Below are 27,312 nucleotides of genomic sequence, written 5' to 3' on the forward strand. Positions count from 1 at the left end.
TTCCCCCATCTTTGCGGCCACAGTCCCTGTCAGCCTCGGGTTATTCAGGGTATTTCCCGGTGGCGGGAGGCTCTCTACCCCCGCCCTTTCGCAGCGGGGCTGAGGCGCGCGCTTGCGCGGGGTCTGGGAAAGCGGCGCGTGCCAGGAGAGCGAGGCTGGGGAAGGGGGGAGGTGAGAGAGGGTGGAAGGAGAAGAGAGAACAGCAGAGAAGCAGGAACGGCACCTAAGGAGACAAGAAAGAAGGGCTGGGGGAGAGTGGGAAGAGAGAGGGGTGGGTAAGGGGGAGAGACAGCCATTCGTTGCAAAAACCCAGGAGGATAGCCCAAGCTGAAACTGGAGCCCTAGCCGGAGCCGGGCACTGGAAGGCGGCCGCCGAGACCCGTCAGCCCTGCATGATGCATCTCCGGGTTTTCTGCATCCTACTCGCCGCGGTCTCAGGAGCCCGGGGCTGGGGCTACTGTGAGTGCAGGGCTCGCAGGCAGGCGGGGTTAGGCCCGGGAGTCCGAGGTCTGCAGGGCGGGTCCCGCACCGCATTGCGGCTGGGTGGTCGCGGGTCGCTTCTCGGCCGGCGCGCACTCGCGCGCTTTCATCCTTTGCAGCCTCTCCCCCGCGCTCCGCAATGCAGCTCCGAGGCTGGCGCGCGCGCCTGGGGCTGGGGCTGGGCTCCGAGCTGAAGATAGAGTCGGCCCGGGCGGGGACTTGGGGCTGGGATCCAAGCGGGAGCGAGTGCCGGGTTTGAGGGTTGGGAATAAGAGTGGTACCGGTGACTCGGGCTAGGGTTAAGGGGACTGGGGCTGGGCTTGGAGCTGGCCCAGGGACCAGCGTTTGGGGTTTGCGGCTAAGGCTGGGGCTGGATATGGGGGTTGGGATCCAGGCAGTATTTGGTGAGCCTATACGATGCTAAGTTTGGACATGGAACTGGTGGCGCTAGGACTGGCTGGGGTTGGGGCTAGGCCTGCATTTGGGCTCCGTGCACGTTTGCGGGTGCTGCTGAATGGGACTGAGGCTAAGTCTGGGGATGGATTGATGTCTTGGGGTGACTCAGGTTCTGAAAGATGCTGAGGTATGGGATTGTGTTCTGGGGAGTACTGAACTCCAACTGGTCCTTGGGAGGGTCTGACCTAGGGGTTCCCCCAGGAGGAGAAGCCAGCTTCCCCTCAGTGTGCAGCTGTAGCTGCAGGCCAAGTTGAGCAGGTGGTTTAAGTTAGGGCTGGGTCTGCACTGGGGGGAGTGAAGATCGAGCGCCAGTTGCTCAGCGTTCTGGGCCTTTGGAAAGACTGGGAGGGGCCGCCCTGATAAACATGTCTGTTCCTGCAACCCAGATGGCTGCGATGAGGAGCTGGTCGGGCCCCTGTATGCACGCTCCCTGGGCGCCTCCTCCTACTATGGGCTCTTCACTGCGCCCCGCTTTGCCCGGCTGCACGGTGAGCACGGTGGTGCCCCATGGTGGGGTGAGGGACTCTGAAGGGCTAGAGGTAAAGGGGGAGCCAGTGGTGAAAGCCCTTGTCCCTTCTGTAGGAATAAGCGGATGGTCTCCCCGGATTGGGGACCCAAATCCCTGGCTCCAGATCGACCTAATGAAGAAGCACCGGATTCGGGCTGTGGCCACGCAGGGCTCCTTTAACTCGTGGGACTGGGTCACACGTTACATGCTGCTCTACGGCGACCGAGTGGACAGCTGGACACCGTTCTATCAGCAAGGGCACAACGCGGTACTCCAGGCTCCCTGCACACACGCTTGGGGAACCTTCTCAACTCCGTGACCTGGGCTGGGCTGGGCACATTTGGGGGGAGGGGGAGGAGGTGGTGGTGAGGGCACAGATGAGGAGCAGTGACTTTCGCTCCAGGGACTCAGTCCAGAAGGACCGTCTGCTTGCCGTGTGTTCAGGATACGCCCAATTGACAGGGTTTAACATACTTCAAGGTAAAATCTGAGAGAGCTTCTTGGAGGAGGCGACATCTGAGTTGACCTCTGAGGAAATACTGGGATGGTGGAGAAGACGCTCTAGGCTAGGGAAACTGTAAAGTCAGGAAGGCGGAGGAGATAAGGAGTGTCTGCCTTCCAAAGGTCGAGATTAGCTGGATGCGACAGCTGCGGGCTGGGAGGCTATGGAAAAGCAAGCAGAGGGTGGGAACGTGGTCACCGCTCTCCCCTTGCCCTTAGACCTTCTTCGGTAACATGAACGAGTCGGCGGTAGTTCGCCACGACCTGCACTATCACTTCACCGCGCGCTACATCCGCATCGTGCCTTTGGCTTGGAACCCGCGCGGCAAGATCGGCCTGAGGCTTGGCCTCTACGGCTGCCCTTACAGTAAGGGTGCGGGGTCTTGGTGGGGGCGGGAGACAGAATCCCCTGGCCCCCGCCCTACCTACGGTCCTTCCCGCAGAGTCCGACGTGCTGTATTTCGATGGCGATGATGCCATCTCGTACCGCTTCCCGAGAGGGGTCAGCCGGAGTCTGTGGGACGTGTTCGCCTTCAGCTTCAAAACCGAAGAAAAGGACGGGCTCCTGTTGCACGCCGAGGGCGCCCAGGGCGACTACGTGACACTCGAGCTGCAGGGGGCGCACTTGCTGCTGCACATGAGCCTGGGTGAGCTCGCGGCTGCGGCGCGGAGCCCCAGGCTCTCCTCCCACGTCCCTTGTCGCACCTCCTCCGCGAAGCCGCGCCCCATTCCTTATCTTCCCCTTCCTTAACTGTTTGGACCCATCTGCCTTCTTCGTGTAAAATTTGGTGCTTGCGAAACTCTGGACTGGGAATTAGGACAAGCGGATTCCAGCACCTAGCACCTACCAGCTGTGTGACCTTGGACAAGCACTTCCCCAGTCTGTTTCCTCATTATAAAAACATTGTGTATAGGTATACAGGTGCGCGCGCGCACACACACACACACACACACTCCTGAAGCGTTGTTATTTTGTATCTCATTCGCTTTCCACAATATGCCCATGATGAGGTAGAACCAGCTATCGTGCCCCGTTTTAGTGATAGGAAGACAGAGGCTCTGCTGCTGCTGCTGCTAAGTCGCTTCAGTCGTGTCCGACTCTGTCAGAGGGGTTAAATGACTAAGTCCGTACTTGCCAAGGGCCACCGATCCATCGCAGGCTGAGGGTGGTCCAGTCTCTATGTGCCCACCCTCCCTGGCCGTCCTGGGCCTTGAGCAGTTCCTCCTCTGTGTTGCAGGCTGTTGCTCCGCCTAGGGGTGTTGCTGGGCGATAGGGTCCAGGTTCCCAGTCTGACCCAGCCCTACCCCACCCTCAGGCAGCAGCCCCATCCAGCCAAGGCCGGGTCACACGACCGTGAGCGCTGGCGGCGTCCTCAATGACCAGCACTGGCATTACGTGCGTGTCGACCGATTTGGCCGTGAGGCAAATCTCACCCTGGACGGCTACGTGCAGCGCTTCGTGCTCAATGGCGACTTCGAGAGACTGAACCTGGACAACGAGGTGAGCAAAGAGGGGAGGAGCCATTTGGTTAAGTGAGATGCTGGGTGGGCCGGTGGGGGGCGGCACTTCATTCAGAGGTAAGACTCTGCTTTCTGAGTATGCTAACAAGACTTGGCAAACTGCCAGAAAAGCTTGGGTTTTGTTGTTGCTGGTGTTAGCATGCCGATTTCCGGGCTCCACCCCAGAGCTGCTGAGATGGAGTCTAGAAATCTGGATTTGGGGGATCAGGCAAGATGAGAAAATTGCCCTCTCCTGGCCCTGATATGCAGATAAAGAACCCCAGACAGGTTCATCGACTTACCCAAGGGCATGCAGCCAATTTGTGGTGGGGTCAGGGCTAAAACCCAAGCCTCAGGAGGCCCAGCGAGCTTCCAGCTTCAATACCGATACTGGGGCAACGTGTGTCTCAGACCTCAGCCTGAGCGGGAGCGCGAGAAAGGCGCGCACGCTGCCGCATCTAGGGAAGCTTACTCCTCACCCCGCCCACAGATGTTCATCGGGGGGCTGGTGGGCGCCGCGCAGAAGAACCTTGCCTATCGGCATAATTTCCGCGGCTGCATTGAAAACGTCATCTTCAACCGAGTCAACATCGCAGACTTGGCCGTGCGGCGCCACTCCCGGATCACCTTCGAGGCCAGTGGGCAGGGAGATCTGGGAGGACGGGGCATCAAAAGCCACCCGGAACAAGTGGGTGGAGCGGGGAGAGATCTTGAGAATCATCTAAAAGCCGAGGAGCCCTCTCCCTGGCCAGCTGCTCACGTTGGGGGCGGGGCATCACTGACTCACAGGAGTTGCAAAAGGCCAGCTCCCAACCCCGCTCCCGCCTAGTTAAAAGCTGCGGTCTGGTCTCACCATCTCCTCAGTTATAAATGAAGAGAATACGGTGTGGAGGCCCGGAGTGGCTCGGCCAGGGGTCACACAGCGCAGTCTGAGGAGGGACTTGAGGGCTGTTTAGGTATTATGTGGTCCCCCCTACTCCAACTCAGGAGCTAATCAGGCGCTCCTGAGATGATCAGGAGATGATGTAGGTCCTGAGGGCTGACTTGGTGGCTGGAGACCTCTCCACACCTGGACGTGTTTCTGGGTGGGGTGAGGCTGGGGAGGTACACCCAGGGAACCTGGCTCCTCACAGAGGCCAGGGTGCTGATGCATCCTCACTTGGGTCCCCAGGGTAAGGTGGCATTCCGTTGCCTGGACCCGGTTCCTCATCCCATCAATTTCGGAGGTCCTCACAACTTCGTGCAAGTGCCTGGCTTCCCCCGCCGCGGCCGCCTCGCAGTCTCTTTTCGCTTCCGCACCTGGGATCTCACTGGGCTGCTGCTCTTCTCCTCCCTGGGGGATGGGTTGGGCCACGTGGAGCTGATGCTTAGTGAAGGGCAGGTCAACGTGTCCGTGGTGCAGACCGGCCGAAAGAAGCTTCAGTTCGCTGCTGGTGAGCAGAGGGAGAGGAAGGGGAGGCAAAGGGAGGCCAGAGCAAGGCAGAGACCTAGGAGACTGTAGACCTGGACTGAGGCCTTTGCACACTCAGAGGGCTGAGGAAGGGAAGGGAGGGAGCCCTGCAGGAGGCCCCAGGATTTAGACAGCTGGGAGTTGGAGGGCGGGGCAGATCTGAGGGACTAAGGCTGAGAATCCTGGTACTCCATTTGGAGGGTCCCTGTAGGTATCATTCACTGATGACTTTTGACTCTGTGTCAGACACTGGGGTTCCACATAGTGAAGAGAGACATTTGGGGATGTCACCTCTCACTGTAATAAGTGTAAAAGTGGGAAGCACAGAGGCTGCTGTTAGGACAGAGTGGGGTTGCTGCTTCTCCACTCAAGACACTCTTCCAGAGCATGGTGCCTCCCCCACCCACACTGTCCTCCTGTCCTGTCCAGGGTTCCGCCTGAATGATGGCTTTTGGCATGAGGTGAATTTTGTGGCCCAGGAAAACCATGCAGTCATCAGCATTGATGATGTCGAGGGGGCAGAGGTCAGGGTCTCATACCCACTGCTGATCCGTACAGGAACCTCATACTTCTTTGGAGGTAAGTGGAGGTCAACCTGGCTAGACCCCTGTCTCTGGGTGGGAATGCCCCATCTAAGTCCACCCAGATAGGGCTACATGGAGAGTTTTGTAGCAGTAAATCTCTCTTGCCCCTCTGGGGCCTTGGGGACTGGAACATCACTGTCATTGTCTACTGGCCCCCTTCCTTGCTTCCTTTCTTCATGTCTGGCTCTCCCTTGGCATCTCCCTGGGGGAGGGTCGCTGGAGTCTCCCCTGGGGAGGGCCTCACAGGGGTGGTTGCTCCAGGTTGTCCCAAGCCAGCCAGTCGATCGGGCTGCCACTCCAACCAGACGGCGTTCCATGGCTGCATGGAGCTGCTCAAGGTGGATGGTCAACTGGTCAACCTGACTCTGGTGGAGGGCCGGCGGCTTGGATACTATGCTGAGGTCCTCTTTGACACATGTGGCATCACTGATAGGTATCCAGAAGCCCCTCTCCCTCCAAGAGGTGACCCCCTCCAAAGCCCTCTTCCACAGTCTCCCAGTGATGGGAATGGCATTTCTCAATGATCTCCCTTCTGGTCCCAGCTCCTGAGTCTCCCACCTGGGGAGGATTGCTTCTTGACCTCTCATTTCCCAGTTCTTCCCTTAAAGTGGCACATGCTCAGAATGGAAATGAAGCATCTGTTTTTGGTCCTAGAGGGTTTTCTTTGGGGGGAGGTGAGGATGGGATATAAGGCATTAATAATTTGGGGATGAGGCAACAGTAGTACTTGAGCCCTGAGGCCTTCCTAATGCCCCAACATTCAGGCTTCTACCTGGCTACTTATGGGGAGTATGTTAGGTGGGTTCTGGTGCTCTCAGGACCTGGGACTGAAGCTTGTAGGGGTCAGACCCTACTCTGCAGCTCCCCATAAGGCTCCTTCCCTGCGTGCTGACCCCCTCCCGTAGGTGCAGCCCTAACATGTGTGAGCATGACGGTCGCTGCTACCAGTCTTGGGATGACTTCATCTGCTACTGTGAACTGACAGGCTACAAGGGGGAGACCTGCCACCAGCGTAAGCCAGCTGGAGTGTGGGGGAGAGTCAGGAAGTTTCTGGGGATCGTGAGGTAGCTAAAGATGGTGAGGCTGGCCCTTCTAGCCCCCAACCCCCTAACTACCTTTTCCCCAACTCACTACCCACCAGCTTTGTATAAGGAATCCTGTGAGGCTTATCGACTCAGCGGGAAAACTTCTGGAAACTTCACCATTGATCCTGATGGTAGTGGCCCCCTGAAGCCATTTGTGGTGTATTGTGATATCCGAGGTAAGTGGCTCTGATTGAGGGGTGATGGGCAGTGGACGATGAAGTGTGGGAGTGTGGGGGGGAACAGGAAGGATGGAAGGGTGGACCGGAGCCAGTAAGATTAAGCGGCGGAGGGGTAACGGAGGACAGAGCGGGAAGGGAACATTCAGGAGTTTGTAATCTAGCCTTGCAGCTAGATCTCAGCTTTCTGGTCCATTCCAGCTGTCTCAGAGCCGGTCTGTGATGTTGGAGACGTAGAGCTGGGCTGGAATGGAGCTTCTGGCCTCATTGATTGGCTCTGAATTGCAGCAGTGGTGCTGGAGGCAGGTAGAGAATGCTCCTCTCCAGCCACAGCTCTGCCTTGTCCCCTCCCCCAGAGAACCGGGCATGGACAGTTGTGCGCCATGACAGGCTGTGGACGACTCGGGTGACGGGTTCCAGCATGGAGCGGCCATTCCTCGGGGCCGTCCAGTACTGGAATGCATCCTGGGAGGAGGTCAGTGCCCTGGCCAATGCTTCCCAGCACTGTGAGCAGTGGATCGAGTTCTCCTGCTACAATTCCCGGCTGCTCAACACAGCAGGTTAGGGCTGGGGTGGGGAGGGCAGGGTGAAAGCTGGAGGAGAGACCCATGGGGTCTGGGAGAAGAGGACCAGAGGGCTCAGGAAGTGGCCTGGGCTGGTTGGAAGGGTGAGGGAGGAGCCCTGAGGCTAATGGAGGGTGGGGCCTGGAAGCTGCCTGTCCCTCGTCCCCAGGAGGCTACCCGTACAGCTTTTGGATTGGCCGAAACGAGGAACAGCACTTCTACTGGGGTGGCTCGCAGCCTGGGATCCAGCGCTGTGCCTGCGGTCTGGACCGGAGCTGTGTGGACCCTGCCCTGCACTGTAACTGTGACGCCGACCAGCCCCAGTGGTAAGGGGGGCAGAGGAACAGGGCTTTCAGGATGCTGGGGGCTGCCGAGCAACAAGGGCTGAGCCGCCGCATCCCCATCCCCACAGGAGAACCGACAAGGGCCTGCTGACCTTTGTGGACCATCTGCCTGTCACTCAGGTGGTGGTGGGGGACACAAACCGATCCAGTTCGGAGGCCCAGTTCTTTCTGAGGCCTCTGCGCTGCTACGGCGACCGTGAGTGGCAGAGCCTTTTTGTGTGCCCTTGCAGGCTCTCTAGTTCCAAAGCCCTGACCCACTGCGGGGGGGTGGGGGGGGTGGGGAGGGTGTCTCCAGGACACCCTGCCAGACACCCTGGCTCTGGCTGTGACATGCCCACGCCTGTTCCTGTGCACGTGCACCTTCCTCTCTTTCATGACACGCCTTAGTCTCTCCCTGGGTTCCCCCAGCTGTCCCCCTTTGCCCTGTCGCCTGCCTCCCGTCCTGCTGACAAGGCCTTCCTCCATTTGGTTCTGTAGGAAATTCCTGGAACACCATCTCCTTCCACACTGGGGCTGCACTACGCTTTCCCCCAATCCGGGCCAACCACAGCCTTGACGTCTCTTTCTACTTCAGGACTTCGGCTCCCTCGGGAGTCTTCCTAGAGAATATGGGGGGCCCTTACTGCCAGTGGCGCCGGCCTTACGTGCGGGTGGAACTTAACAGTGAGCAGGCAGACACTGCGGGGAGGAAGACCCTTGGGGAGATGTGGGGTGGGTGGAGGCTGGGCTAAGTGGCAAGGCCAGATGCCCTTTTGAAAGGCAGCATAGGAAGGGCTTTAGATGGGCCTGGCTTCTAGACCCAGCACCATCTCCATAGCTGGCTTTGTGACCCTGAGCACCGACTTGGCCTGTCTGGACCTTTGGCCCCTGAGTTGTGAGTGAGGAAGCTGGACTCCGGTGGGTTGGCCTGGGGTGGGTGCGAGGTGCAGGGCTCCTATTTGATGAGCTATGCTTCTAACCTGAGAGGTGGGGCTGGGAAGCTGGCTCCAGGAATCTGCGAATGTGGGAGACCAGAGGTATGAGGTTTTAAGCACTTTATGGGTTTTGTCCCAGGCTGTAAACAGATTGGGCTTCCCAGGTGGTAGAAGCTAGTAAAGAATCCGCCTGCCAATGCAAGAGATATAAGAGACTGGGGTTCAATCCTCTGGGTCAGGAAGATCTACTGGAGAAGGAAATGGCAACCCACTCCAGTAATCTGGCCTGAAGAATCCCATGGACAGAGGAGCCTGGGGGGCTACAGTCCATGGGGTCTCAAAGTCGGACAGGACTGAAGCGACTTAGCATGCTCACACGTAAACAGATTGAAGGGACAGTCAGGGAGCTCCGAAGAGCAGAGAAGAAGGGCTGTGTCGACCCCTGAGGGCCCTGGGGGTGCTGAGTTGTCTCCCCCCACCCCCCGCACTGTCCAGCGTCCCGGGACGTGGTCTTCGCCTTTGACGTGGGGAATGGGGATGAGAACCTGACGGTGCACTCAGACGACTTCGAGTTCAGCGACGACGAGTGGCACCTCGTCCGGGCGGAAATCAACGTGAAGCAGGCCCGGCTCCGCGTCGACCACCGGCCTTGGGTGCTACGGCCGATGCCCCTGCAGACCTACATCTGGCTGGAGTACGACCGGCCCCTATATGTTGGTGAGCAGCAACCTGGAGGCAGGTCTGAAGCCTCTGTCACCATCCTACCCTCTTGAGGCCACTCTCCTTGTTTCCAGGAACCCCATCTCTTAGGTCGCAATCCCCTCAGCCTCACAGTGAGCCAAGGCCCACCCTTCCTCTCCAGTCCCTGGCCTCTCTTCCATTCTTCTAGCCCTCCACTGCCTTTGCAACCCTGATACTTTCCCCTGTCTCTGCTCTACACCCATTTCTCCACCTGCCCACTTTCCCCCCAGGATCTGCAGAGCTTAAGAGGCGGCCTTTCGTGGGTTGCTTGAGGGCTATGCGTCTGAATGGAGTGACTCTGAACCTGGAGGGCCGTGCCAATGCCTCTGAGGGTACCTCACCCAACTGCACAGGCCACTGCGCCCACCCCCGGTTCCCCTGTTTCCATGGCGGCCGCTGTGTGGAGCGCTACAGCTACTACACCTGTGACTGTGACCTCACGGCTTTCGATGGGCCATACTGCAACCATGGTCAGTGCTGCTGGCTATGGGAGGAATGAGCCAGAGGGCATCATGGGATGTAGGGAGGTCAAGGAAGGAGGGAGGACGCAGTGTCAGCATCGGGGAAGACTGTGGTCATCCTGGGCTCTTGAGCTTTGAGCTGGGCTCTCAGGCAGCTGAAGCTGCTGGGTGATTCCAAAGGAATAAAGCGGGACAAGGAAGGGATGGCACAGCTAGCTGGCACGACAAGGGCAACAGCAACAAAACAAATAACTTCCCCATCTTCTCACTGTCACCAAGGGAACCCAGGTTGCCCCCCTTGCAAGCATATCCCCATCAGGCTGCACAATGCCCTCCTATGCCATTTCCTAGTTGACAATCGCTGCACGCCTAAAACATGTCTACAGCCTGGTTCTTGGTTAAGGCGAGCCTTGACATTCACCATAGCAAGATTCTGCACATACACCAAGAACACATCCTCCCCAAGGCTGGTCTAGGAGGATGCATGAGCAGGTAGGTCACTGGTGAGGTAGGAAGACACAGGGACTAAGGGACCCACAGAAGCCCTTTGGTCTTGGTTTAGAAGTGCGAGTAGTGGCAGGTGGGTTTGTGGTATCTTGATTCTAATTCTGACCCTCCACTTACTATGTATCCTCAGGCAAGTCGCGGCCCATTTCAGAGCCTTGCTTTCCCCATCTGTAAAGCGCAGGGGTTGGATCAGATGATCTTTTCCATTTCTTATGATTTTAAGATTCCATTCCATGACATAGGGCCTCCAGGGGATCTAAAAGTGAATGGAGATGGGTTGTGGTGTAGTGGAAACAGGGGACATGTGCCAGATGGTGTGCGTGGATGACATACATAGCGTCTGGAGGTGGGGACGGGCCCTGACTTCACTACTTCTGTCTCAGATATTGGCGGTTTCTTTGAGCCTGGCACCTGGATGCGCTATAACCTCCAGTCGGCGCTGCGCTCTGCAGCCCGGGAGTTCTCCCACATGCTGAGCCGGCCAGTGCCGGGCTACGAGCCTGGTTACATCCCCGGCTACGACACTCCCGGCTACGTGCCCGGCTACCATGGCCCTGGGTACCGTCTGCCTGATTACCCGCGGCCGGGCCGGCCGGTGCCAGGCTACCGCGGACCTGTCTACAACGTCACTGGAGAAGAGGTGTCCTTCAGCTTCAGCACCCAGTCTGCCCCCGCCGTCCTCCTCTACGTCAGCTCCTTTGTGCGTGACTACATGGCCGTGCTCATCAAGGAAGACGGTGAGCTCCCCACGGCTCTCGCCCTCCACTCCAGCGTCCTCTGGGTGCCCTCCATTCTCATGACTATCGACCAGTACAAGGACTCAAGTGCTCTTCCAAGGTGGCGGTTTCGGGGGACTTCCCTGGTACTTCCAAATGCAGGGGCCACAGGTTCCATCCCTGGTCAGGGAACGAAGATCCCATAGGCAGCATGGCGAAGCCAAAAAGAAAAAAAAGATGGGGACTCTGGGAGCTGAGGGGAGACCCCCCTCTTCCTTCTTCCCACCCCACAGGGACCTTGCAGCTGCGCTACCAGCTGGGCACCAGCCCCTATGTGTACCAGCTCACCACCCGCCCTGTGACAGACGGCCAGCCCCACAGTGTCAACATCACCCGGGTCTACCGCAACCTCTTCATCCAGGTGTGTGCCAGGGGTTCAGATCGTCAGGGGTTCAGAACCTCATCGTCAAGGCTGTGGCAGTGGGAAATGGCAGATGTTTAGCATCTGTAGAGCACATTCCAATGTACAGAGAATGTTCACGTGTAGTATCATGGGACCTCACAGTCGCCCTGTGAGGCCGTTCAGGTAGGCAGCTCTTCTTATCTTCATTTGACTAATCACGAAAGGGGCTCTGACAGTAAAGTGGTTTTTCCAAACCACCATAAGCTGCAAAGACAGGGCTCAAAACCAGTTTGTAAGGTTTTTAATACCAAATCCTGTGTCTGGGCCCAGGACTTGCCCACGTGGGACTGAGTTAGGACCCACCACCAGTCAGGAGAGGAGAGTCCCAGCCTGGTCTGGGCTATGTCTGCTGCTGGTCTGCTGGTTCTCCCTCTCATCTCCTTTCCCCTCCCAATTCAGGTGGACTACTTCTCCCTGACGGAACAGAAGTTCTCACTGTTGGTGGACAGCCAGCTAGACTCACCCAAGGCCTTGTATTTGGGGCGCGTTATGGGTAAGCGGGGGTTGAGACGGCATTTGGGGTCAGGAGCTGCGGACTCCTCTGGAGTCCAGAGGAGGGTGAAGGATGGGGAGTGGCAGTGAAGGTGCTGCTACCGAAGTGGGAACCTAGGGGTGGTGAGAGGGACCAGGGCTGTTGGGGGGTCCAAGTCTCTTTCTTTCTTGGCTGCCTCTCCCTCAGAGACTGGAGTGATTGACCCAGAGATCCAGCGCTACAACACACCAGGTTTCTCGGGCTGCCTGTCTGGTGTCCGATTCAACAACGTGGCTCCTCTCAAGACCCACTTCCGAACGCCTCGACCCATGACCGCGGAGCTGGCTGAGGCCCTTCGTGTCCAGGGAGAGCTGTCTGAGTCTAACTGCGGAGCCATGCCACGTCTTGTCTCAGAGGTGCCCCCTGAGCTGGACCCCTGGTATCTTCCCCCAGGTACATCCCCAGGGACACAGAAGAGGAAGGGAAAAGAGGGACAATGGGGAAAGGAAATAACTCTTAATCTGCAGGAGGCTCCTCCTAACCGGTGCGTTCTTTTTTCAGACTTCCCGTACTATCATGATGACGGATGGGTTGCTATACTTTTGGGCTGTGAGTGGCACCGTCCCTACCCTGACCTCTCATTCTACCCTCTGCCTGTCAGCCTTCCCTCCCTGTCCCCGTATCCTCAGGCCTGAGGGGTAGTGAAGGCACTCAGTATATGGTGGTGCCAAGAACCATGACACAGGCTATGCTGAAGGTAGCTGATAATCAGCTTGGAGATTTTTAAATATTGGCAGATTCTATAGATTTTAATAGAAATGAAATATTAACACTGGGCCAAAGTTTTTACAGTCATGTGCCTATCACTGCCTGACTCAATATATCATTTCCCTGTAATGGTAGTCCATTGCTGGTCACGTCTCTGACTTTATGACTTTGTGGATCAGATAATGTTCACTTCATGATGAGCAGCTTAAGTCATATGCTCCTCTGTTGGGTCATGGCCACACATTCCCACCAAAGTCAGGGGTTTAATATCTAAAAGGTCCCAGAATTAGGCAGGAACTGTGTCTTAAAGGGAGCTTTACTGCACTATAAAAGAATACATTTTATGGTATGTTAACTATATCTCAATAAAGCCATTATAAAAAAAAAAAATAATTGGGGCTAAAGCTAAGGGATGAGGAAACAGGGGTACAGTAACATCCAGAAAAATGAGAAATTGGCGTAAGTACCAAGGATTTTGAAAGAGAGTGTTAGAAATAGGATAGAATTCTATTATTAGAAAGAGAAATTTATTAAACATTACATACACCATATGAGAAACAGAAATTCTAATATTAGAAACAGAATAGAAGCCAGGACTTTAGACCAACCAGACACATCAAGAATAGCTTGATGTGGTTGTACAGCTGATGCTGTCGGACACATATGCTTTAGGCCAAAAGGATACATGTGTGTCTGTGTATAGGTGAAACCCCAAAGATCTGCCCTGAATTGTTCCTTTTTTCTCTTTCAGTTTTGGTGGCCTTCTTGCTGCTGGGACTGGTGGGAATGTTGGTGCTCTTCTATCTACAGAATCATCGCTATAAGGGCTCCTACCACACCAATGAGCCCAAGGCCACACATGATTACCATGCTGGCAGCAAGCCTCCTCTGCCTACTTCAGGCCCGGCCCCGGCTCCAGCCTCAGCCCCGACCCCGACACCAGCTTCCACCCAAGTTCCAGCCCCAGCTCCAGCCCCAGCCCCAGCCCCAGCCCCAGCCCCAGCCCCAGCCCCAGCCCCTGGCCCCCGGGACCAAAACCTACCCCAGATTCTGGAGGAGTCCAGATCTGAATGAATCGGGAGAGGGGCTTCAAGGACCAAGCCCGTCTCCTCCAAATTCCCCAATCCCACCTCCACCCCATCCTTGCAGGGACATGTGGCTCCTCTTAGCTGGCTCTGCTCATCTAGAGGATTTCCCTCCTGCCAAGTCTGGTGGGCAGAGCTACAGATGGGACCAAAGGGAGTGGCTGAGCCTCACTGCCTAAAACCAATGCCCTGCCCATCCCCATTTCCCCAGGCTCCTGGTTGTTTGCCTGCCCCAAAGAAGCCTCGTGGGGTTGGCCCAGGCCTTTCCTGCCACCCGTCCCAGCTACGGCCAGGGATTAACACCAGAGTGCAGGGGAGATTAACCGCCTCCCTTCGAATATTCAATCTCAGCAGGGACAGATGTGTGGGATTGCAGGGGCGCACAGGGCATGGGGGGAGGCTGCTCAGTCATACCCCTCAGCCTCCCCACTCCCCTGCAGAACATCTTCCACCTGCTTCCCCTCAGTTGGGGGTTAGGGAGGGCTTCATTGCTGCCCCCTCCACACCCCTTTTTGTTTTTTAGAGACCGAGAGGCCTCACTTTAGCACCTTAGTACCTCCGCTGCTTTACACGCTTTAGCCAAAGCCATAAAAAAACTTGCAATGTAGAGAGAATAATGCAGACACACTGACTAGCCAGCCCTCTACTCTTCCTCCCTCCTCCAAGATATGCAATAGCCTTGGTGCCTGTCCAAAGGCTTGGCCCCCCTCTCCAATGCATGAGAAGCCCTCTTTCCTCCGCTCAGAGATGCTGCTTCATTTGTCCAGGAGGTCATATTCTTTATATATATTTTTTGTTGCAAAGTCTCTCTCTAGAGAAACTATATATATCACTCTAATTTTTTTAAATTATCAGTTTATATATAAAAGACAAAATCAATTGACTGTCCTGTCCTGTGCCCAGTGCGCTTCTCCTGTGTTGAGAAGCCCAGTGTGCTTCTTCTGTGCTGGAAGTCTCATGAGGTCTGCTGGTCACTCACCCAAGCCTGATCCAGCCTCCACTCTGAAGCTGTGCTCTCAGTCTCGGAGCTGTTCTAATAAAGCAGAGTGACAGAGCTCCAGTCTGTGTGTGGTAGTTGGTGGCATGGCTAGCGGATAAGCGGGATGACTTTCAGGGAAATAATCTGACAGCTCCAGAATCTTTAATGGGGAGCACTCAGAATCCCGGCATCGCCTGCTGGAAGGCTGCTTGGTTCTTGCCAACCCCCTGCCCCAGATCTCCCCCAACCCTGGTCTCCGTGGACAAGTGGAGATCAGAATACTCAAGCTTCAGCCTGTGCTGCCCCTGAACTGCCACCCCTGGATCCTTCCAGGGTTCATCCCTGGACCCCAAAGCACACAGCACACAACTTGCCAAAATGGATTCTACCACTTTATTCAGATAAGAGGTCACAAGCCACAGGACTTTAAAGTGCGTGAAATTCACTGGCAACAGAGCCGCACATATACCAGCCTCCCCCGCCATCCCCACCACCTCACTCCATCCATCATTACTTGTCTTGGGGGAGGGGTTAAGACCCGTCATTTAAAGGTGGGGGAGATCAGGGGAGAGGATGGGAATGCTGGAGCAACAGCAGCTGGTAGTGATATGACACAGGGGAAGGCGGGGTCAACCACAGTGATTCTGCATGGCGAGGAAGGATAGGGTCAGCCTAGCCTTTCAAAGGCTGGATGTCAATTTATCCCCATCTACTCCTCGTAGCAAGCCCCAGACTGCATTTCGAACAGTCCTAACCCTCCTTCCTCTGTCTCTGGTTTTTCTCTATAATTTATGAGTAATTTGGAGCCCACAGTCCAGCTAGAGGGTGTCCCCTATACACAATGCGTACAAACCACAGCAGATGTAGATTTCAGAAGCATGGCAGGGGCTGGCCCCGTCGGGTGGGAAGAGGCTTCTGTCAGGAACTGGCTGGGCGTGTGCTCAGTGCTGAGTGCCTGTGTGCCCACTAGTGTGGTGAGTGAGGGTATGTGAGTGTGTGTGTGTATGCATGTGCACAGGCATGTCCCACAGAAATCCCTAAGTGACAGTTTGGCCAGAGGGAACCCTACTCCTTGCTTCACTGGGACAGCCAATGGGGTTAGAGGAAGGGGGTGGTCCACACAGACCAGGGAAGACAGGCTCTGATTCCCCACAGAGAAGGGAGAAGCTGGCTCCCTTATCTAATACACCCTAGGCTAGTCTGTACCTGCTCATTTCTCTTTCTCTAGCACAAAGCTCCTTATTCCCTGCAGCTCAGCACCAGCCATAGACACAGGGGCGGTTCTTAGGGCTGGTGCCATTCTCATTCAATTCTGCTGTTTCAAGGCAGCTCCTTCTGCCTCCACCAGGACATGAGATAGAACTGGAGGAGAATCTTCCACCACCTCTTCCCCGCTCCCTCAGGAAAGAGATTCGGGCAGGGACCCCCGAGACCTTAGCTCAAACTCCACCTCAATCTCCAGACCTTCTAAAGGAAATAAAGTGCTTCCATGAATCCCAGAGAGAATGTCACTATGAACTGGCACAGGTGGTTGGCCTGCTTCTTCTTGACATTTAAATACCCTCTGCCAGTCTGCCTGTATGGTGCCATCCTAAACATGCGCAACCTGGGAGCTCCTCACCCACCTCCAAACACATAGTGTCAACTCATCCTTTCCAACAGCAGGGACTCCAGGCAGGAAAGTGATCCACCAACAACCTTCCACTTCTCTAGTCCAGGCCTGTACCCCACTACCTGGAAGACAGGACCAAGAGCGGCCCCATAGGCCCAGCCTCTAAGGGAAACGAAAGGCCTAAAAACAGCTACATCTGCAGGGAACAAGAGCGTCACACCCAGGTTGCACCACCCCTCCAGTTCTTCAGCAGCAGTGTAATGCCCACCTGTCATTGCCAAATCAGAACTTTGGAAGGGGTTGACAGGGCACCTGTATCTGCTCCCGGGAATCTGAAAACATACCCATTCGTCTCCAGAGTACACACAGAGGGTGCCCCAAAGCCTGCTGGGCCCTAAGCTTCGCAGTTTATTGTTGTCGTCGGGCTGGTTCTCACTGTCTGCAGAAGGATGGATGGCACTCAGCTTTCTTTCTCCCAGCCTTGAAGAGCTTTTCTTAGAACCCACACTCTTTCAGTTTGAAGCATGTCAGGGGGAAAGAGGTAGTAGTCAGGTGCCCCATCTCCCCTCTGAATTCAGTCTGCTCTGCCCACCAGGCTCATCTTTAACCCTGATCACTCATAAGCTCCGGGCACCAACCTTCACTGAACCTGTCCTCTCCAGGTCTCAGGACCACAGAGAGATCTGCTGGTGACCCAACTACAGGAAGGATCCTTGATTTGGAAAGTTAGGCTAATGCTTGTTAGGAACTGTCCAAGGTGACTCCTGAGACCCACAGCCTGGGGAGCCATTAAGAACTCAAGCAAACGTCACCCGCCCCCAGCCTGTGCTCTCTTCCTCCAAGGCCTGAGACACAGTCTCCCACTGGTGCAACTCTCTCTCCTGGGAGCCCAAGCCCTAGCCGCCTGTGTCTCCCCTCTAGCTGAGACAGTTCTGTCCCCGCTGGACACAGGTGAAGCCTCACTACAGAGGGAGCGGGTGGGGGGTTTCTCGGTGTAGGAGACACTTAGTGCAGGAAACTCGAGCAGCAGTGGTGTGTGCATGAAAGCAGGACAGTGCCTCGACCAAGGCGCTGGCGAGGGGCCCATGAGGCCTAAAGGACATCCGTCTCCCGCTCGATCCCCACGTACTTGAGGGCATCAGCTTGGCTGTACCTGTCCCAGGGCAGGAGGAGGAACCAGGTCACTACCGAGGCCTTTGTGATTGAAAAGATGAAGTCCCCTCCCATTTCACTTCCCCTCCTACTCCTTCCTACAAGGCTCCTGCTTCAGAGGCAAGGCACCAGAGAGCACCACAGAGAAAAAGCCTTGGTCACCATGAGATCTCCTCCTTCATCCATAGCGCTCACCCTCAGCCCCCAAGATAAATTTCAACAGCCACCCCCCTCTGCCCTTTGGGCCACCTCCCTAGGACTATTCCTGGCCGCCTCACCTGTAATCAAAGAAGAGCTCTTCGCCAGCTTGAATTGCCCTCTTGGCAAAGATCCCAATTCGATGATCCCCATTCACCATGACCACTGAAATAGGATAAACCCAGGGCTAGATTCCCAGTCACTTCAAGTCAATGATCAGTAGTGAGTCTGGGCCGATTTTCTCCAAATCCCCAGTGAAAACACACATGAAGAGGAATCAGAAAGCCATCAATGAAGGTAGATGTCTCTATGCCTTTATATCTGTTATTTTGGCTAGTGACACAGGGAAAGAATTATCTTCAAAAAATTCACGTTAGGAAAAAAGGCTTATAATGTATTCAGTCAGAAAAGCAGATTAAAAAACCAAGACAGAAGGGCTCAAAATGATATTAGACATTAATCATGATTATCTTTGGACAAAGAAATAATTCAGTTATTAAAAAAAAAAAAACTGAACTAATAGATAGAAATCATAGTAAATGAAGCATCCATCATCTACCCCACCTCCCAAGTTACTGGGAACTCACCTTTGGCATAACAGTTGGGGTTCACCGAATGGTTTGCAAATCGAATTTTGTTGCCTTTCCGGGTAGCATCCACTACAAAATCTATAAAGGAAACCAGGGGGACTATGGGCTTACCAGGCAACTCTACAGCTTCCTGAGCCTGAATCTGAAATCAACTAAACTGTAACAGAAACAATACAATGCAGGGGCAACTCTGAGTTCTAGCACACTAACTGGAGCTAGAAACAGCCCCTCATGGAAGCATTCCCTTCCTCTTGCGGGAATCACAGACCTCCCCTCCCACCTACTGGGAAGGGAGATTTCTGAGGTATAAGCACTCAGGGCTGATTAACAAACACAACCTGGAAATGGAGGTTCTCCCAGAGCAAGCAAACTGTGGCTCCTGGAGTCTCTGAGTTCAGTCTCACCACTGTGCTCTAAGCATTGGCTGGAAGACTCAGGGCTGGTCTGAACCTGGACGATGACCAGGGGAGTGTGGTAGGAAGACCTGCCTGAGACCACGTGGGGATGAAAGAGAGACTCCCTACCATTGTTGAGGTTGAAGAGGAAGCTGGACATGTACTTGTCATAGACCTTCCCTCGTCGATCGGCCTCATCCTGAGAGATGAGCTGTAGAGACAGACAAGGAACAGACAGTGGGGATGTAGCTGCCTGCTCAGGGCATGGCACTCTGCCTCTAGAAAGGGCCAGGAGGGGGCTTACGGAGGACCACAAGAACAGTAGTCAGAGGGGGAGCTCAGCTAGTTTCATCCCAATCCCTGCACAGGCTAACCAACACTGAGACAGACCAGAGTCCCCCGCCTGCCTGGCCCCCTTGTGTAGCCTGAGTTGCCAGAAAGTCGAAGAAAGAGTGGTTTGTTTCAGGATTGCAAACAGTTCTGTGGGATCCCCCGAGAGGCCACATGAGAACTTGGCTGAGTTATTTAGAGATTAGTTCACAGAAGTCTGGCCCACAGAAAATCAGGGTTTCTCATCGGTATCTCTCCATATAAGAATGTGGGCCAAACCGATAGCACTCACCTCACCACAGTATTCAGAAATGAATTCATTCTTCTGCACAGACTCCTTAATGAAGGTGCCCCATCCGGCCACATCTGAGGGGGCCAGCAGCAGGTGCTGGGGAACAGGGAGTCAAACCTCAGATTACAGGGCGTGTGCGAGCCGGGGGCGGGGGGGAATGAGTGTTGGACGTGCACGTGGGCTATGGGGAGCAGGGTGGAAAGAACTAGCAACTGTAAGAGGATCTGAAAACAGAAAACGGTCTAAGCCATTGTGTTCTGGTAGGAGGTGATGAAAAGAGACATGACGCCTCTTCCTCTAGCCTGGGGAACTTCCTACACCAGACCCTGTGGAACTCACTGCAAGTGTCCACCGAAAACAGACATCTGTCAGTGACATGGCCTCTTCTCTGGTCCTCTCAGTCTGGCCAAGTCAAGGGATTACTTCTCTAATCCTTCAAGGGGACCAAAGGCTTGATGAACTCAGAAAATGTGTGTCTGTCAGGAATCACCAACACTGGTGTACAAATCGTCTAAGGAACCAGTAGACAGAGGCTGCTCAGATCTTCAGTCCTTCCCACCCAACCTGGCCTGGAGTCCTTGGAAAAAGCCCTCACCTTTTTGAGGCCACGCTGGATGCTGCAGTTCTTACAGGAAACCACCTTGCAGTCCCAGTGCTCCGAGGCCCCGCAGGTGAGACACAGGTCGGGGTCGCACTCCCGCACTGCCAGGTAGCACGGGCACTGCTTGGTGTTGCACTGGGTCTTACAGCGACAGCCGGGAAAGCGATTCTGACCTGCGCGGGACGGCAGGGACCGTCAGGGAGAGATGCAGGCTAATGCTGGGGCTCCGGTTTGACTCAAGGGACAGCGGGGAAGTCAGTGTTATTGGTTCAAGGATATTTGGCAAATAGCAGAGAAACTGCCTTCCCAATAATCACATGTTCTTGTTATCGTTTAGTGGCTCAGTCGTGTCCAACTCTTTGCGACCCCGTGGACTGTGGCCTGCCAGGCTCCTCTGTCCATGGGATTTCCCAAGCAAGAATACTGGAGTGGGTTTCCATTTCCATTTCCAGGGAATCTTCCCAACCCAGGGATCGAACCTGCATCTCTTGCACTGGCAGGCAAATTCTTTATCTGGGCAGTCCCAATAATCACAGACTCAAGTGTTTTTCAGAGAAAATGGAGCACCTCCCAGCATTCACGTCTGAGTCAGAAAAGCAGGTCTGATTCTGGAGAAGTGTTTTCTAGAGGATCCCTAACAATGTTCTCCCCTTACCACCTCCACTTTGTTGGGAGAATTTGGAAGGGAGGTGAACAGTGCTCCAGAGAAGAAATCAGTGCTTTTCACTGGTAAATCCTCACCCTCAAAACAAGAATCATTTTGAGAACATAATGCATCCGTTCTATGCCATCGTCCTCCACCCACTGCCCTCCCAGCACAATCACCCACCCCTCTATTGTGGTTAAGATTGCTATCTTGTGTTACAAGGTACTTCCAGCACAACTGCCTGGGCACCCAGGTCTGCAAGCTCTGGGGGCTGCCACCCAACTGCTAAGCCTCAGGGGGGGCGGGCAGGCAAGGGTAAGAAGCGAGAGAAAAGCACTCTTGAGTCTCTGTCCCACCCTCTGCTGACATCCAGACCGACCTGAGGCTAAAACTACAGATAGGAGACTAAAACAGACACACACAGAGCTGTAACCTATATACGTTGTAAAACAACATCCTGGAAAGCGAGGCTGTATTTACACGTTAAGGTAAAAGATTCTCACATTTCTTAATGCTGCCCTAGAAGGTGAAGCTGGAAAAACGGCTTATTTCAGTGTAACTGTGGCTTTTAGAATCATAACCTCAGGATTTTTAAAAAAATGACTTCCCCTGATCTTAAAGATCTTGTTTCCTCTGTAGAATGCTTTAAGTGCCGCACAGAGGGTATCAGAAGGCCCGTAAGCAGAGAAGGGTGCGAGGGGAGGGAAACCTGGGCTGCTTAGGTTGACAACTATGGCCAACAAAGAACTCTTACAGTCGGGGTTGCACTGGCAGAACTTCTCACAGAAATTCTGAGTCATGATGCAGGGGCAGGTGCTGTCACAGGGGCGGTCCGGGTGGTCGCAGGGCTGGTAGTTGTACACCTGGGTGGAGGAGTTATCTAAGAGAGAAAAGAACACACTACTGTGGCCACGCTCCTGAGCCGCCTTCTCTCCCGAGGGTACAGTTGCCCCTATTCAAAGGAGGCTGGTTCTGACCAACTTAGACATGCATTTAGCACCTGACGTGAGAAGCAATCACAGGTGGTGGTGGTCCATAAGCTACAATGGAGTGATCTGCTTTGTAGGGAGAGTGTGGAAATGGTGTGATTACAGGGCAGTTATTTTAAACACTAAATGAGGGGACTTCTCTGCTGGTCCAGGGGTTAAGACTGTGCTTCCATGGCAGGGGGCCTGAGTTCAATCCCTGGTCAAGGAACTAGGATCCCACATGCCACTTGGCCAAAAAAAATAAAACAAATCCCACCTCAAAACACTAAATGAAGCCTAGAACCTTGTATATGGCTCACGATGAAAGTCAGAGACCACAGGCCTGTGACTCTATCTCCTGAGAGGTCTTCTCAGCTGCAGTGAGGAGCTGAGCTGTTATCAGCTGTTGCAGGGGGGACCTGCAACGTGCGGAAGCCATGCAGGGTCAATAAGTGCAGCCACAGGTGGGGCGGGGGAGGGGTGGCCACAGGCTGCAACCTGAGCGCAGTGCCCCAGTGGAACTTACCTTTCTTCAGCTGAATTTTCCGGCAGTGTGCAGCCCACAACCTGCAAGAGACGGTACAGCTCAGGGTTGTGGCCCTGGGAACTCTGCAGATTTGGTTAAATGATAGCATGACCTCCTCTGGGGGACTGGGATCCTCCCCAAATCCCTTCACAACAGGCCTAGACACGGGTCCACAGAAGCTGGAGCCCACTTTACCTGCAGCTGGCCTCTGGCTCAAGATTTAAACAAGAAGAACACAGCCCACCCATAAACAAACATACATAAAAAACCAAAAACAGATGCAAGACCAAACCAAACCCTCTACATCTATTAAAATGCTACTGTTTCTCCATTTCTCCTCTCCCTTGCCCTCCCTCTCTTAGAGGAGGTGGAGATGTGGGAGCGTTTCAGGATGGGGAGGTGGGAAGACTTCAGAAATCTTCTCTGAGTGAAGAAATTAAAAGGGAGATGCCACAGGGATTTCCTTCTATATCTGGAACCAGTGTCAGTTTTTTACAGAACAAAGCCAGATGGAGTATTGGCTGCAAAAAAAAACACCTTCCAACCCTAAGCAAAGGTTAGCTAGAAGACAGTGTTATTATGCAACTTAGAGATACAAGTGCCAAAAACAGAACAACAAAACTCTGGTCAGAGTTGAGAAGTGAGCACAGTGGTAATAACAACCCAGCGAGAAGAAACGGCCTCAGGACGGAGCCACGAGGCCAGTTCACATCCTGCTGGCCGGGAGCTTAAAAATCAGTTATTTCATGGTCCACAGCACTGCGGGACAAGGGAAGGGCTGATTCAAGACACAGACTCGCAGGGAGCACTGAGGAGACTGGCCCTCCACTGGGTGATGCTGAACTGATGGGCAGTGGCTGCAAAGGGAGGCAGCAGCGAAGCCCTAGGGGAGGTCAGGGAACAGGGAACGGTCTGGCCACAGAAAGCCTTTGGTCCAAGCCTTGCCTGTGCTTTCTCTTCTTCTTCTGTGAGGGGTTCATAAGCTCATCTGTGGGCAGCTTCAGGATAAGTGACTCTTTGACTGCAAACTGGAAGACCTGGAAGAGAAATCCAACAGGACCTGTTACCTCTTGAGCTGAGGGGTCAGATAAGTGACGTAGCCAGGTGCTGGTTTCTGGAGAGCTTGTGGGCAGATGTCTGAGCGTCTTTAGCAGGCACAGACAGAGAAGCACTGGGACACCAGGTTGCTGTTTCTGAAGCTCTTTGTTTCTGGTTGTGTTTTTGGTCTTGATTTGTTTTTGGGTATGCCATGTGATGTGCAGGACCTTAGTTCCCTGTTCCCTGACGAGGGATTGAACCCATACCCCCGGCATTGGGAACAAGGAGTCTTAACCACTGCATCACCAGGGAAGTCCCTGAAGTTAATTCTTAAGTGTTTATCCTGACTGAGCACAGGTACGGTTTTTCTGGTCAGTCGCGTTCATCTACTGCTCTGCCTTCCAATCCAGAGGGAGTCAATTCTTACCAACAGTATCTGCTTCTTATCAGGAAGGGCAGTGCTGTATACCTTGTGTAACTGAGTGATGTGACCTGAAGTACCACCCGGCTAAGCGCTAGCTCCCTCTGCTGGCATAAAGATGTTAGAGCCTTGACTATTATTTTAGCAGGACAGCATTTCACGAAGGCCTGGTCCCTTTTAACATGCTGTTTCCCTTCGAACATTTGTTTCTTAGCTTTTTCTTTTCGGTTACAGGCCCTCTCGCAATTCCATGAAAACTGTGAATCTTATATTCAGGAAAATAACACACAAAAATTGCTTTGTACACAGTTTGCAGGCTTTTAGATCAAAAACCTGTGCCTTGGGGAGATAGGTATGAGATTAAAAAAAAAAAAGGAATAGGGGACATGCCTTTTTCAAGGCATGAGCCCGCTGTGTCTCCTTTTGCCTGGCAAAGCAATAAAGCTATTCATTTCTACTTCCTCCAAAACGGCCTCTCGTGCCTTCTGAGATGGCTCACACTCCATCTATGGAGTGTGTTTTCCCCTTGAGTAAACCTTCTTTCACTTGAAAAGAAAGCAAAGGGCACTTCAGCTCATGGTTCTACTACTTGTTCTAAATAGAGAGTACATGCAGAAAAGATTGCAGAGACTCTTCTGGAAAGTGAGGAGCTAAGCGAGGAGGGCTCAAGCTCTGGTGTTCCTGTTTGGACCAGTTGGCCCCAATACCTGACTCCCTATCCCTGTGCTTCAGTTTGTCTGCTCCCTGTAGGCTTCTCCCGCCTCCAAAACATCAGAAGCTGCTATCAGATGGTGATTCTAGTGATGATGTAAGTGAGATGCACAAGGTCCAGACCCAGCCATTAGGGGTGGTAATTAGGAAATCTAATGATAGAACATTTGAAGAATAAACAACTGAGAAGACTGACTTGGGGGGTGGTGGCAGCTGCAGCTACAGAAGCAGGAGCAGGGGTGTGAGATAAGAAGATCCCCAGAAGGACCCAGGAGTGCCTTCCAGGAAATGGGCCCACATTTAGAAAGAAACGGAGAAGGAAACAGCCACCCACTCCAGTATTCTTGCCTGGAGAATCCTGTGGACAGAGGAGCCTGGTGGGCTGCTGTCCATTGGGTTGCACAGAGTCGGACACAACTGCAGCGACTTAGCATGTATGCATGCATTAGAAAGAAAGGCAAGAACACCACTGCCACCACCAAAAAAAAAAAAAGAAAAAAACCTAAGAGAGGGTAGAAACATCCAGAAGAGTTAGATAGTGGCTAGAGACAGAAGTAAGGATTCAGCAAGGAGAGCAGATCCTAAGTATTGCTAGGCCTGGTATTTGCAGAAAGCCCCCCAAGTTTGGGGAATCCACCTCCTGGTCCAGAAGCACAGGCTCACGAAAGACTGAACCTAAGACAGCTTCTGTCCAGACAGGCAGCCTTACAAAGTGACCAAAGGGCTCCCGGGGCAAGGACTTGTTCCCGTCCCCTTCAGGCAGTACCTGCTTGCACGTCTTAGTCCCCAGAAGTCTGGCTATTGAACAGAAGTTGTTGAAGTAGGTGCCATGAAAGACTCGAAAAAGAGATTCTTCAGCCCCAGTCCACTCCACAGGCTCTGAGGGTGCTTCCACTACACAGAGCTGAGGTGGGGCTGGACTCGCCTTCTGTTTCGTGGGCGTCTGACAGCGAGAGTTTGCCTCTAAGAGAGAAAGGAATGAGAGAAACACAGAAGGTGGAATGCAGCTGGCCTCAGTGGTTTGCTACAAACTCAGCACTTCATTCTACACCAAAAGGTAGAAGAATTAGGAACGAAAATATTCCCTGTCTCTACTGCTTACAGGTGAACCTGTGGAAAGAATGAACAATTTAAAAAGGTAGTAATGTTAACTATTACGGCATGATCCTGGGTTTACCTTGTGTAGCAAGAAGAGATCATTTTCTGCTCACTGTACCTGAAGAACTGGAGGCCCAGTCATTGCCAGTGTCCCTGTCACTGTCCCCTTCTTTGGTCTCAGCCACAGCAGAGGCTGAAGTGTTGGAGCAGGAAGCATTGACCACGTGGTGCCTTCGCCGGCGACGCCCGGAGCACTTGGAGCGAGGGTTGTGCAGCATGGCGTACTCCTTTGCTCCTTCCTGCAGAGGTCATGTTACAGTTAGGAAGCAGAAACAGGCCACCATATCAGTCCCATCATCACAAACCATCTGCAATATCTGTGCTGACTTGCAACTTGACACTTTTTTTTTTCCTCTGTACCATATATGACCATGTGATAGCTTCTTAACAAACATCTTAAAGCTTACACACTTATCTCTTGACAAAGAGCTGCCCTATAATACAATCTTTACAAAGATATAATCTTTATATATTATGCACAGATGTTTCTATGCATCTTTGACTGTCCAGTGAGTCGTATCTTATACTCATTTGCTCACAAGCCGACTGGAATTTGAGAATACATTCTCCTGTAGATGAGAAAATGAGGGATGTGCTGAGAGCATGCAGCTAATTATTCCAGAACAGGTACAAGAATCAGGGCCCTTCATCCCCAGGCCTCACTGTTCTTTATGTTTTACCACATTTGTCTCTGTTTCAGCAAGAAAATATATAATCCTTAAATTTGTATAATATTACCACTCAATTGGTCATGTATGGATGTGAGAGTTGGACTGTGAAGAAAGCTGAGCGTCAAAGAATTGATGCTTTTGAACTATGGTGTTGGAGAAGACTCTTGAGAGTCCCTTGGACTGGAAGGAGATCCAACCAGTCCATCCTAAAGGAGATCAGTCCTGGGTGTTCACTGGAAGGACTGATGCTGAAGCTGAAACTGCAATACTTTGGCCACCTCATGCGAAGAGTTGACTCATTGGAAAAGACCCTGATGCTTGGAGGGACTGGGGACAGGAGGAGAAGGGGACAACAGAGGATGAGATGGATAGATAGCATCACTGACTCGATGGACATGAGTTTGAGTGAACTCCGGGAGTTGGTGATGGACAGGGAGGCCAGGCGTGCTATGATTCATGGGGTCGCAAAGAGTCGGACACGACTGAGTGACTGAACTGAACTGAACCCCTTAATTTAGGAAATTCCCTCCAAGTCAGTATTTTAAACTAGGATGAATATTTTATTACTTTATTACTTTACAGCTATGCTTTTTTTTTAAAGACCAGATAATTACTTAGCTGGATCATCTATCTTTTTGCTAGACTTAGTTTCCAAAGATTTTGAGCTGTTTCTGGAAACTAAATCTACAAGTAAAGGACAAAGGTTTACCATTATTAAGAATCTTCAGAATAATATACTGTAGGCCCTCAAAGAAACTCCAAGAGAGCGGTTTTCATTTTAACTGACCTGACACTGCATGTCTGTGCTCAGTGTGGCATGTACAGGATTCCAGGGTGGCCACTCTGGGGAGGGCAATGCCCTCTTTATTTTTTTAAATTTTCACTCATCTATTTATTTTTGGCTGTGCTGACATCTTCACTGCTGTGGGGCTTTCTCTAGTTGTGGTGAGCAGGGGCTACTCTCTAGTTGTGATGCACAGGCTTCTCATCACAGTGGCTTCTCATGCTGCAGACGATAAGACGCAGGGCACGAGGGCTGAGGCAGCTGCAGCATGTGGGCTCAGTAGTTCTGGCTCCCAGGCTCTAGAGCAAGGCTCAAGAGTAGCAGAGCATGGGCTGAGTTGCTCCTTGGCATGTGGGATCATCCTGGATCAGAGACTGAATCTGTGTCTCCTGCGCTGGCAGGCAGATTCTTTACCACCGAACCAACAGGGAAGCCCCGGCAACGCCCTTTTGAGTTATACAAAAAG

At 53.4% G+C, this 27,312-nt stretch overlaps 2 protein-coding genes across 5 annotated transcripts in view; one reads left to right on the plus strand and one right to left on the minus strand.

Annotated features, from left to right (window-relative positions):
• Positions 1-310: 310 nt before the first annotated feature.
• CNTNAP1 (contactin associated protein 1) lies at positions 311-14,834 on the plus strand. Of its 2 annotated transcripts, XM_069603733.1 has the most exons (24): positions 311-459; positions 1,323-1,424; positions 1,519-1,712; positions 2,165-2,312; positions 2,389-2,592; positions 3,262-3,446; positions 3,936-4,079; positions 4,617-4,878; positions 5,325-5,474; positions 5,741-5,912; positions 6,385-6,491; positions 6,621-6,740; positions 7,097-7,300; positions 7,473-7,629; positions 7,716-7,843; positions 8,125-8,310; positions 9,057-9,278; positions 9,533-9,772; positions 10,654-11,007; positions 11,280-11,407; positions 11,849-11,942; positions 12,129-12,374; positions 12,483-12,530; positions 13,441-14,834. In XM_069603733.1, the coding sequence occupies exons 1-24, from the start codon at positions 393-395 to the stop codon at positions 13,761-13,763; spliced, it is 4,185 nt and encodes a 1,394-aa protein (XP_069459834.1). In that variant the 5' UTR covers positions 311-392; the 3' UTR covers positions 13,764-14,834. The 2 variants fall into 2 exon arrangements, with proteins under 2 accessions (XP_069459834.1, XP_069459835.1); XM_069603734.1 differs by lacking the exon at positions 12,483-12,530.
• Positions 14,835-15,132: 298 nt separating this feature from the next.
• Positions 15,133-27,312, minus strand: part of EZH1 (enhancer of zeste 1 polycomb repressive complex 2 subunit) — a 30,934-nt gene continuing 18,754 nt past the window's right edge. For all 3 annotated transcript variants that reach the window (XM_069603800.1, XM_069603798.1, XM_069603799.1), the window contains exons 11-21: positions 25,450-25,630; positions 25,000-25,196; positions 23,009-23,100; positions 22,064-22,104; positions 21,324-21,449; positions 19,918-20,096; positions 19,323-19,418; positions 18,830-18,911; positions 18,303-18,383; positions 17,796-17,880; positions 15,133-17,518 (exon numbers count right to left, since the gene is read on the minus strand). In XM_069603800.1, coding sequence (XP_069459901.1) covers positions 17,458-17,518; positions 17,796-17,880; positions 18,303-18,383; positions 18,830-18,911; positions 19,323-19,418; positions 19,918-20,096; positions 21,324-21,449; positions 22,064-22,104; positions 23,009-23,100; positions 25,000-25,196; positions 25,450-25,630 — 1,221 coding nt within the window. In that variant the 3' untranslated portion in view covers positions 15,133-17,457. The remainder of the gene's footprint in view (positions 17,519-17,795; positions 17,881-18,302; positions 18,384-18,829; positions 18,912-19,322; positions 19,419-19,917; positions 20,097-21,323; positions 21,450-22,063; positions 22,105-23,008; positions 23,101-24,999; positions 25,197-25,449; positions 25,631-27,312) is intronic.

The sequence above is a fragment of the Ovis canadensis genome, chromosome 11, assembly GCF_042477335.2.
Source record: "Ovis canadensis isolate MfBH-ARS-UI-01 breed Bighorn chromosome 11, ARS-UI_OviCan_v2, whole genome shotgun sequence".
NCBI lineage: Eukaryota > Metazoa > Chordata > Mammalia > Artiodactyla > Bovidae > Ovis > Ovis canadensis.